General features: G+C 32.8%; 1 protein-coding gene across 1 annotated transcript; it reads left to right on the plus strand.

Moving 5' to 3' along the window:
• Positions 1-1,016: 1,016 nt before the first annotated feature.
• Positions 1,017-4,308, plus strand: LOC114330032 (actin-related protein 2/3 complex subunit 5-C). Its single transcript, XM_028279369.2, has 3 exons — positions 1,017-1,388; positions 1,560-1,632; positions 3,378-4,308. The coding sequence occupies exons 1-3, from the start codon at positions 1,249-1,251 to the stop codon at positions 3,615-3,617; spliced, it is 453 nt and encodes a 150-aa protein (XP_028135170.2). The 5' UTR covers positions 1,017-1,248; the 3' UTR covers positions 3,618-4,308.
• The last annotated feature ends 8,358 nt before the right edge of the window (positions 4,309-12,666 follow it).

Raw genomic sequence — 12,666 nt, forward strand, 5'->3', positions numbered from 1 at the left:
TCTTTACAAATCAATATTAAAGTGTAAACATAACGTGATTAGACGAATTCTAACCACACTCTGACACTCATCGCGATACTTACAGATACTTAATACCAGACCAGAGCATACACGCAGCTCAAATTAGCGTGTACCAAAAAACCCAGTTATAGTACACGCTAAATAATGACGTCACGGACTTGATTACGTTTAAGCGTGTACCTAACTTTTTTATTTGCGTATACGTTAGCGTGTACCTAGACACAGCGATAAAATAACCGTTGACCTGCCCAAAACGGACTCATATTATGACCGGTACTAGAATTTCTCAATTGAGGAAATCGATTTATCTCTGGAAGACAAATAAGTGTACCAGTTTTCGATTTTCTAAATAGTTTTTTTTTTATTTTTTTTTTTCAAATTTAGCAAACGAAAAATTTTCAAATCGATTTTTCTAGAAAACGGTGCATCCTACCGCCTTAAACCAAGAGTATCTTTTAGTAATAGAATACCTCACAATTTAATAATCCAGTGTCAGAAATGCTTAGAAGTTAAAGACAAAAAAGTTATGCGATAAAATAACCGTTGCCCTACCCAAAACGGGCGCCTATGACTGGTACTAGAAATTCGTAATTGATGGAATCGATTTATCTCTGGAAATTAAATAAGCGTACCAGTTTTTGTTTTTCTAAATAGAAGCGTTCTGGAGATATCTAAGAAAAACTAATTCCAAGACGCCATCTTCAAAGAGCTCTAGCTCCCTTAGGAAGCATTTTCGGACTGGGTGAATTGAGTAAAATTGTCTTAAAATTATCTGAAGAATATCCGGTCTTCGTTTGTCGGGAGAGTTTCTGGACACCCTGTATATTTACCACAGCATACACGCGGCTCAAGTTAACGTGTATGCAAAAAACTGAAAAACCAGTAACAGTGCATGCTAAATAGTGACGTCACTGACTTGATGACGTTTCGCGTGTACCTAATTTTTTTATTTGCGTACACGTTAGCGTGTACTTAGACACAGCGTTAAAATAAATGTGTAAATAGAATTAAATAATAAATTTATTTTTTAAATTTGATTCCCATTGAATGAAACTGTAGATAAAAGAAGCATTTACTAAAAGAGAAGATGAACTAAACCTCAAATTTCTGATTTATGTTTTCTCTTTACTGTCAAAGTGGGTGTGTATATTTATCACTGTTGACTTTTGGTTTTCAAATTAGTTTGTTAATTTTTATATATATATTTTTATATATAACTGCAGCCCAATGGCAAAAAACACGTTTAGTTCTGCCTTTCGTAAAATTGATGTAGACCAGTATTCGGAAAACAACTTTAAAGAAGACGAAACCGATTCAGGGGGCTCAGTTGGTCCAGACGAAACTGAAGTCAATAATTTACTTCAAAAATATCCTTTTTATATAAAATAATAACAGTAATTGTAAAAATTACAAATGTTTAAAGTTTGGTAAATGTTTAGTAAGTAGAATGAATGGATGAGTCATAAAATCTGCCTGTGTGTGATTATGTATTGCATGTGGAACTTTTGTAATGTTATATTCCTTGACAGTTATTTTACAGGTAAAAATTTTGATGCCTTAAAGGTTGTGCTGAACAATGCACCACTAGGAATAAAAAATCAGCAAATTAAAGTGAGTATACGGAATCCTAATCTGAATATATTAAAAAAAATAAAAATGTATGCTTCTTCAATATGTTTCTTTAGTTTTCATCATCACCATTGGCTCTACAATCCATAATGTGTCTTGCCTTGTTCTAGGATCAGCTTTTCCATTCCTTCGCCTTAATGTTTCAATTTCGTACTCGTTAGTTGTCTTCTACCTGGTCCTTAAATTGTGTTCTTGCCTACCTCTTCTTACTCCATCTGGTCTATTGTTATTATAAATGTGTTGACAGCTCCGTATTATTCATTTTCTCTAGTCTCTCACGCAGCCTGTTTATTTTTATGGATCTACTAATACCAAGTTCACTATAAAGATGGTAAAGCTTAAGAGGATGGGTAAGTATTTTCGGCTGAAATGCTATTCAAATGGGGATTCATTTTTTTCGAATCCTGAGAAAACTAACAAGTATTTTTGAAAAATTTAAAGCAGAATGAAAGATTACGTTATTAGCGAGGGCCTAAAGTCCCTGAGAACTTCTATAATGTTTATTTTAATAAGTTACAGGGCTGAAAAACTAAGAGAAAATGTAGTGTTAATTAGTAATTTCAAATATCTCATTCAAAATAAACTTTTTATTTATTCTAAGGGACTTTCGACCCTCGGTAATAATTTAGTCTTTCATTCTGCGTTTAAATTTTTCAAAAATATTTATTGGTTTTTTCAGGATTCAAAAAAAATGAACACAATGTCCGTGGTAATATTTTTCCAAATCTATCTTTGTCTTACAAGGCACTCAGTCAAATAGAATATTGTCAGTCAGACACTGACAGTCAGTGATAATTTTAAATATTTGACATGGCATTGGGAATATTTTGAGTTGTTAATTAAATAATATTGATATTTAGTGAATTTGATAAATAATTGATTTAAGACGTGAACTTAATAAAAAGTTATTTATTGTGTATTATTTGTAGAAGATCCAAGCAGAGAATACATCAGGATAATATATTCTGTGATCCAAGTATTTTGTTGTTAAATATGTTCAAAATTGTAAGCGTTCCATAGTAACAATATATTATTAAAAAAACACTTTTCCTCTTTTCTTGATTGAGTATTAGTTTTTGTTGTACTTCAATCGCAGAAGATGAAAAATATCACATATTTAAATCAATAAACTCTGAAGCTGCCTTTTGAAGATATTAATGCTTGGACAGAAAGGATCAAGTAGCATGTCATTGCATAAGCTGAGCATTCTCGACAAAAGAAAATGACGAGCATACTCAGTCCTATGAAAAGGAATATACAAGAGTGCAGTGTGTCGAGTTCTATGTATTGTGTTTAAGTACACATTATCCAATAACGAGGGACCATTGATAGCATTGTTTAGAATTTTAAATAGAAACAACATATCAGCTCTCAACCTGCGGTTCTTCAGCGTAGTAACATTAAATTGAGACATTATTCCAGAATAATCTATGACGAAATTTTCAGTATTTCTTATATTACAATGTGCTTTATAAGCTAAGGATCTTAGAAAATTATGTACCGATGGCCTAAAATTTTACATTAAAAACACTGGAAACGTTTTTCATCACTTTTTGTCCACATTTCTGACAAGTGAGGACGGGCTTGATACATATCAATATTTTCTTCTTTTTGTGACTATGTTCGACGTGAAAAGTTTCTTTATCCGTAGTATGCTTTATTTGCTAGATAATATATCATTTAGTTCTAGTTTAAATAAATGCTTCAATTTGACGATATTATTTTAGGAAACTGCATTCAATGTGACTTTTAAAGTTTTATTGGCAATCAAACCATCCCAAATAGAAGAGACAGTGAACTCCCTAGATATCGAATCATTAGATACTTTGATGAAGTATGTGTATAAAGGATTTGAATACCCATCAGAAGGAAGCAGTGGTCATTTACTTTTGTGGCATGAGAAGATCTATAACCTTGCTGGAGTAGGGTGTATTGTAAGAGTATTATCAGACACTAGAAGAATATAGAGATTTTAATTCATATTTCGAGAAATACAAAGCAAAACTATTATAGAGAAATGTCTTCAAAAAACGGGGCAATTGTAGTTGATATTTTGTTTTGTATTACTGTGTTACTTTTATCCTGCAATGGAAAAGACTTAAGCTTTATTTGTTCCTGTATTAATTTGTACACTTATGATATTACGATTTCAAGTCATCTTTAGTGCTATATTTCAATTATTTTTGTGGCTATATTATACTGAATTCATGATTTTATTTCTCTTGATTATAAATCTACAGTATAGCTTGAACCAATCATCCCTATTGTATTATAAAAAACAAGAATTGTTTAGAATGATAGTTTTCAGGAAGAGATTAGACTAATAAATGGATCTTTTCCCCCAAATAAACTCCATTGTGAATAGCTAATGTATGTATACATCTAAAAATAAGCCAGTTCTTCTATCATATTATTTGTTGAAATGTTTCACATAGTTCATCATTAGAGAAGTACTTCAAAACACACTCAGGAAGACTTAAAAGCATAGTAATATTCATACTAAAGTAATTAAAATAAATATATATGCCTTAGGACGTTGGTAGTTTTGTATTCTGAGTATATTTATTGCTTTTTAGATAAGTATCATTTTATTAGTTTTCGTTAAGCAATAACTTTCATTTTTACATTGTTTGTCAATAAACGAAAAATAGGAAACAATCTTATGTGTTTTATTATTGCCTTCATCATACCAAAGAGAAAACATAAAACTGGGCAGACACTGCACTTGGAAACCTCATATTATGGCTCCGCCAGGGGACAGGGACAATATCGCTAGTATTAACAAGGAACACTTGATGTAAATCAGTGGTTCTCAATCTGTGGTACATGTACCACTGGTGGTACATATCATTACAGTGGAACCCCGATAAGTCGGCCCCCGATAACCCGGAAGTCCGGCTAACCCGGACCGATTTTCATCAGATAACCATTTTGATTTTCAGGACATATATTTTGTATTTTGACAACGACCGCCGATCTGGGCGTCGAAATGTTAATAAAATTATTTTTCTATTTAATTGTGGCTTATTTCCCATCAAAATACATAGTTAATTATCAGACAAACATTTCAACAATAAAAATGTCTGAAATATAATATTTGAGAGATAATACGTACTTGTGTAATTTGAACTACATAATATACCATAGTAAAAATGACTCATGGCACACAACGTTTATTGTCGTGTTATGGAAAACAACAGGCACCTGTAAGTATCCTTTATTTATTTGAAACTGTCTTAGGCCGATGTCAGATTATGCGTTTTGACCGGATGCGTTTCCGCCGCATCCGGTGAAAACGCATAGTGTGACAGATCGGTCCGGTTGTGTTGGAAACGGATGCGTTTTGAGTCATCGGTACGCGCTTACAAACTGCACCAGACTAAACGCATAGTGTGACAGGTCGGTAAGGTTGCGTTGGAAACGGATGCGTTTTCACCGCATCCGGTCAAAACGCATAATGTGGCATCGGCCTTAGCATTGTTTAGAAAAGATTAAAAGACTATTAAAATTCTTTTTCAAACAATGGTTTTAGTCTTTACTGTTATTAAATAACATAACTTCGTTGCGATTGAGACGGTATTGTGTGTAGTAAAGTCGCATTGTTCGCTTCCGTTCTGTAATCGTTCGTAAATTTATTCAGATTTTGTGTTTGCGTGTTTTTTGTCTACGTAATGGCAATAAAACGTAAAAATGTTGTTTTTGTTTCAAAATGATATCAAAAGACAGTTTGGACAATCGGTGCAAAGCTAATAAAGCTAAAAATGAGACTCTCGACGACGCGACGCTTTGTATGTGGTGTTTTGTGTGGAATGCGAACGTGGTTTACCAGTGTCTGTGTGCCAATTATAACGGAGTTTATCTGTAAGCATACCATATTTTATTAATTTTTACCATTTTCTCCGGCTAACCCGGATTTTCGATAACCCGGATCGGCCGCGGTCCCGACTAATCCGAGTTAACGGGGTTCCACTGTATTTACGGTGGTACACAAAACGCCAAAACAGTCAAAATCAGTAACACTTACACTATTATAGTTGATTAGATTACCTAGCTACATAAGTATTTCAGTTAGGTGGTACCAAAAATATTAAAAAGAATTTTGTGGTAAATGAATAAAAGGGATTGAGAACCGCTGATGTAAATCATTCTAGAAACATAATTCACTTCTCATTACATTTAAGCTTTATCTTCCTCTAGGTCAGAGTTTCCCAACCGGTGGGTCGCGACTAGCGTTACCAGGTGTCCCGATTTGCGCGGGACGTCCCGATTTTCAGGGGTCTACGGACGCGTACCGATTTGTACCTGATCGGAACACTAAATGTCCCGATTTTCACCCACGAAAACCAATTTCAGAATGAAATATAACTATGTTATAAAAACAAGGCAAAATCGAATGAAAATATAATTTTAATAAAAAATAAATAATTTACTTAATCTACGATTTTTGTTTGTAATTTCGTCTGATTATTATTATTATGTAAGATTAAATACAGATTATAGAAACACCTTGTAGTCCAGTAAATGAACGGAAAATACGGCGATACCGTGTAATTTTCAGGATCAACTCCGAATTTCATGAAAATTTGGACGGGTTGTGCCGTTGGTTGCTTTTACTTGGGGGGGTGACAGTCACCCCTAGCTGGGGGTGAAAAACCGCGCGTTTAAAATAAGTCTGGAGATGGATAAATTTACTAATTCTAAGCAATTTTAGTTCTATAGAATTTTAGCTTAGTTAATACTTTTCGATTTATTTACGATTGAAAATGTTTATTTTTCGACAAAAATATCACGTTTTTAGGGGATTTTCACAAATAACTCAAAAAGTAAGTATTTGATCGAAAAAAATATTCTTAACAAAAATGTAACGTAATATGAAAAAATGAAAAAAAATTGTGAACTTGTAAAGTCTATAGACCCAGTAAAAGCAAAGTTGTAGCTCATGAAAAATACGTTCTTATTCGTCAAATTCCAAATCAAATATTTCAACGTGAAATAACCAAGAAATGAAACACTTTTCGGGAAAAAACCAATTAAAACTTTTTTAATAAAGCTTTATTTTTATGTTTTAAAAAAGTTTCTAGCATCAATAGGTACTAAGCGAGTTATGCTCTAAATCAAGTTGACTCCTTTTTTTTTGGTAAAAAAATAGTGAAAATCTCACCTACTTAGCAACCCAAATGAAATTAAATCGTTACCGCTTTACAAACAATTTACTTATGTATTTTTTACATGATTGAAAGGGCCTGATCACGAGTGTATGCAAAATACGAGCAGCCATATTTTAACCAATTTTTGTCTTACAGAAAAACACAATGAATCTATCATATTTATAAAAGCAAAACCTACCTACTTTTTACTTCTTGAGATTTTTAGTATCCCTAATACTATTTAAGTTATTTTGAACAAAGGGCATTTTCCAATATTTTAGGAAAAAATTTTTTTACTATAAATAAAATTTTTTTTTCAAAACTAAGCACTCCTAACCGGTAAAAACCTTACAGATCGTAAACAATACACATAATATATAAAGTGGTAAAGCGGTAATGATTAATTTTATTTACGTTGCTAAATAGGGGGAGCCAACTTTATTTTGAGCGTAACTCGCTTAGTTTTAATGCTAGGGACTTTTATATAAAACACAATTAAAGATTTTTTAAAAAAAATTTAATGGGTTTTGTCCGAAAATTGCTTAATTTTTTGGTTATTTCAAGTTGAAAAATTCGATTTGGAATTGGACGAATAAGAACGTATATTTGATGAGCTAGGTACAACTTTGCTTTTACTGGTTTTATAGACTTTCTAACATACAATTTTTTTTGCTTTTTTAAAAGCTACATTTTTGCTAAAAATATTTTTTTCGATAAAATTACTCGAAAAGTATTGACTTAATTTAAAAATTATATAGAACCAAAGTTTTTTTAGAGTTAGTCAGTTGATCCATTTTGGGACTTACTTTAAACGCGTTTTTTACCCCCGAGAAGAGGTAACTGTAACTGTCACCCCCAAAGTAAAAGCAACCAATGGTACAAGTTCAACTTTGAAGTAGACAGTAAGTAGAATCTAAAACCAGATTTTCATGCAGTTCGGAGTTGACTCTGAAAATTACACTCCAAAACGGTCGTTTACTGGGCTATTGTTGTTTATTTGTCCCGATCTACAACCCTAAATCCCGATTTGTTTTTGCTTATGTACCGATTAAAAACAAATCGGACCTGGCAACACTAGTCGCGACCCACTAGTGGGTCGCGGGCGGATTTCAAATGGGTCGCGGCGTGGCTCTTACAGTAGCTGAGTAGCATATAGTGACCGTGCTCTTTATTTTATTCTATCATCATGGGTGAGGGATGGGTCGTGAATATAAAAAAACATCAGAAGGTGGGTCGCCTGATATAAAAGGTTGGGAACCACTGCTCTAGGTGATGATACTTGTTTGTATAAAATATGATGGTATGTTTAAGTGGTAGGTCAATAATTTATTTAAACTTTACCTCTGATTTTACATCAAAATCCTATTTGTAGTTTTCATTTAAAAAATTTTCTTGTGATTTCCAAAATGTTTCTCTATTATTTCCTATTTATTGTGTATTCTTATTTTATTTTCTATACTTATTATGTACTTATTGTCTTAGTTCTCCTTCCTTTACCTATTTCAGACTCTCCGTCCTATAGAGCTCCCATCCACTATACTCTGATAATTTTTATAAGACTGATTCATTGGCACTCGCCATTAAATTTTAATGAGGAGTGACAATGAATCACCACCTTGTAAAAATTGTCAGAGTATAAGCAGTTCTACTAGTTGTATTGTTATTATCCATTATTATAATATGACCTGCCCAGCACAACATTTGTATTTGTTGTAAGGCCAACAGAATTTTTTTTTAGGATCAATTGCAGTCTATTCTACCATTTCTCATTTTCTGCACCATGGTTCATTCCCCTTAGCTAGTTTTTATAGGTGTTTTCTAAGAGCAGCCAAAGTCCGAAAATTAAATTTTTTAATTTTTTTTTGGGTTATGTTATGATTGAAAATTACTCTCTGATATAACCCCCTCTGTGGCGCAGTGGTAAGAGCACTTACCTTTGGATCGAAATATCCGAATGGTAGTGAGTTCGAATCTCACCAGGGTCAGGAATTTTTGTTTATTATAAATTAATAAATGAAGATAGTTTCTGTCCTTGTGGGATCGGTACTCACCGCAGAGGGACCACAGACTTTCAGATACAATTAGCGTCTCTTTGCAAAGACAATGATGTCGACTTTGTGAAGTAACAAGACACTTACTCAACACACACACTACACATGACACTAAGTACCTCATGTTGTGACTGGCTGAATGACATAAAGTCCATGCCATAAAAAAAATACTCTCTGAAATATTCTCTTTCCAAAGATATACAGTAAAGGCCGCGTCCCACCATCAAATAATTTGATCAAACTGGTTTGAGCAAACTGAAAGTGACAGTTAGTGACGTCACATCCTGAGTGTTCGTTGTGGATAATAATGAAAAATTTTAATTTTAAATAAAGTACAAACAAGTTAGATAACTCAATACAAAAAATTTGATCAAACTAGACTGATAGTGAGAGCACAGATTTTTAGAATTTCAAAAAAACTGCAATTGTGACGTCACTTTGACGTACTTCCGGAGTTTGCTCAAACTGTTTGGTCAAATTATTTGATGGTGAGACGCGGCCTTCAGAGTCACCGTACTAGACACATGGGTATGTACCTAATTGCTATGCTTATGGGCTAATCCGGTTCGTTCTCAGATGTGACTTTCATCCCTGTCATGTTACTGTCAAGAAACATTCAAAATAATAGTTTTTCGATACAAAAAATACATTAGTTAATAGTATTATTACTTTTTTTTTTAAATAACTTTATTCAAACACCAAGAATATTACCATACTCTAAAACTTTAACAAAATGACAACTATAAACGTCAAAATTAGATCAGCTGTATTTAATACAGCTGATCTATTATTTGTCAATTTTCTATGTTAATATTCAGTTTCTATACATTTTCTGACGTTCTAAACGTCACTTGACATAAAAATAAACATTGCAACAAGTGAAGGGTCAGGACTGTAATAGCTCAATGTTCCTATGTGTCTAGTAGGGTGGCGATTACTGTATAACACATTATAGTATAAAATATCCATGGTTACAAAATTATTTGTTTTTTGAACGTCTGCACTCTAGTTACTGTGTACCAGTAGCTTTATAGCCTATTAGAGTGTTTTATGTTTTTGCGATTTCCCGAATACAAGGTTTTTAACTTTTGATGTGTAATATCTCTGCACCCTTAGATGATAGAAGGTCAAAATTTTCACAGTAGTTGTAGATAGATAATGTCAACAAGTCCCGTGTAAAGTTTTATTAAAAAATGTACAAAAACAAGTAAAATAGAAAATAAAATCTAAACTTTTTTGGGTTTTTTTGTAAGGGTATTCAAGAGGTAAAACATTTTAAATATCTTGGAGTCTCAGTTAATGGAACTAATGATAGAAGCATCGTAATCAGTGAAAGAATCCCGGCAGGAAACGGAGCCTACTGAGAGAGAGAGACAGAAAATTTATTGTTTTTAAAAATGAGTTTACATTTATAAAACACAATGTGGTATAGTACAAACACAGTACAAGATACATTAAAATACTAACTATAAAATAACATTTACTATATTATTTTCTCTTGGATTTACTTGACTAAAAAAGAGTCTGGTCTATCTTCTCCAGTTGACAGACCTCTATTGTGATGCTCACGATCTAAAAATCTTCTTCCTAACCTAAAGTTAAATCGTTCAATGCCAATTTTTTTCGGCCAAAAAGCAGGATTGTAAATTTCTTCCCTTAAGTCAGGTAGTACACCTATCATGAAACATTGATTATCCCTTCTTTTCTGGTCAGTTGGTAACAATTTTACTTGTATATCCTCGCAGTTTGTCTTAGTTATTATGAAACTCTTGATGTGGTCCGCATTTACACTATCCTGAACTTTTGAGATGAATAGCCACAATTTTTTGTCTGGTTTTTCGGATTTTCCATGGAAATCCTTATCACCAATTCCAGTTCCCATTATTTTCTTGCGTCTTTTTGTCACAATCTGATATCCTTCATTGTTCGTTTTATTCTCTGAACTCTCCCCATTGTGATATGATTAAGATTCATTTTTGTGCTTTCCTCATTTTCGACAGTTAAATTTGTAATGTAGTTACATGTCTGTTTGGTTTGAATATCCATTAATTGTGCATTTAATTCGTTTGTAGTAATTTTTGAATTGCCCTGTATATTAGAATTCCTTTCAACATGTTTGGTGTTTTTATCATTAAAATTTTTATTTGAGTCAGTTTCATTGTTTGTTTTGTATTTAGAATTCGTTGATTGGACACTGGCCGTCTTATCTTCATTACCTTGAGTTTTTATTAAACCCTCATTAGCAGTTGTGTTGGGTTTTTGTGAGATTTTGGTTCTGGTTATTTCTGATTTCAATAAATTTAATTTTTCTAGCAAATGTTCATTATTTGATTTTAATAGATTATTGTTATCTAATAATAAATTGTACTTATCATCTTTTTCAGCTAACAGCCTTTTTATCACTGATTTTCTATCGCTATGGCACTAAATGATTCATGGGTTGTCCATCACTATTTTGGCAGATTACAGGCGAATCCCCTATCTTGAAGAATTTCACTTTGTTTTTCACAGCACATGAGATGTGATAACTATTTCCACATATTATACAAACGAGTGTTTTATTAGGCATCGTTTGACAACATTTAAATGTATTCTCTTCAAAAACTACCTCTTTTACTATAGAGAGAGGTGACGGCACATTTTTACTTTCCGCCATCTTGGATAGGATAAATACTGGAAATACAATAACTTCTTCAAAGATAAGAAGCTTACTCAGAATACTAAATGAAAATTTACAAAGCAGCAATTAGACCAGTAATCACATATGGTGCTGAAGTAATGTGTCTGACTCAGAAAAAGGAAGAAAGATTGAGGATTCTAGAGAGGAAAATAATTCGGAGGATGGCAGGCCCACTAAACAGGTAATAATGAATTTAGAAAACTCATGAACCACGAAGTAAGAGGACTTCTGAAAGGAGAAGACATCGTCAGATTTATCAAGGCACAGAGACCCAGATGGATGGGACATATAGAAAGGAGAAATCCAGAAGCCGTTATCAAGAAAATTTCCAAATGGAGACCTCTATCAGGCAGACCATGAGGAATGAGGAAGACCCAAAACTAGATGGGAGAACCAGATAGTCGAGGACCTTAAGAAGATGGGAGTCAGAGAATGGGTAACCATAAGCAAAAACAGGAACGAATGGAGAAAAATTGTATAAGATTTCAAGTCACACAACCAATTATAAAACCAAAATGTTAATGCGGATTTATTCACTGCGAAAAATGAATCGGAAGAGCCCAAAGAGAGCGGCAATCACTCCGCTAGGAGTGTGGATGCCATGATGATGATTCAAAAACATTTTAAAATAAATGTTTCTTTCACTCTAAAAATACAAAAATCTACGCAAAACTAAATAATACATCTAGTTTTAAAATAAAGAAAAAATAGGTCTCTATTAAGTACTTTGGTTACATTGTCGTTAAATGGGACTTCGGGTGCCCTTAAACAACACCACCATTTTTAATCTATTGTTTACTGAAATTCATCAAATTGTTAGAGAGTTGTTTTCTATATTCTTCTCTTTATATAGAGTCTATATTTTCGCTTGAATGGCTCTCCATTTCTTTTCACAATTATCAGATACTTCTGAACCTCGTTTTTGTAGCATCTTTAGTGATGTCACAGAATGTGCCATATATTTAAATATTTTTAAAATTGAAAAAAATTATTTTTTTTATTCAATATTTTTTTCCTTTATAAAGTTTATTTTAACAATTCTTTGTACATTCAAAAGTACACAAAACTGTTGTTATAGTGAATTCGCTCAGCTGAGACACAACTGTCTAATGACATTGGTAATTTCTTTTTTGGGAAG

This window comes from Diabrotica virgifera, chromosome 1, assembly GCF_917563875.1.
Source record: "Diabrotica virgifera virgifera chromosome 1, PGI_DIABVI_V3a".
In the NCBI taxonomy this organism is placed as follows: domain Eukaryota; kingdom Metazoa; phylum Arthropoda; class Insecta; order Coleoptera; family Chrysomelidae; genus Diabrotica; species Diabrotica virgifera.

Excerpts from the sequence above, each read along its gene's own strand:
- LOC114330032 (XM_028279369.2), top strand. The coding sequence starts at position 1,249 with ATGGCAAAAAACACGTTTAGTTCTGCCTTTCGTAAAATTGATGTAGAC. Across the intron at positions 1,389-1,559 it reads GTCAATAATTTACTTCAAAA|AGGTAAAAATTTTGATGCCT; the intron begins ATATCCTTTTTA and ends CAGTTATTTTAC. Across the intron at positions 1,633-3,377 it reads TAAAAAATCAGCAAATTAAA|GAAACTGCATTCAATGTGAC; the intron begins GTGAGTATACGG and ends ATATTATTTTAG.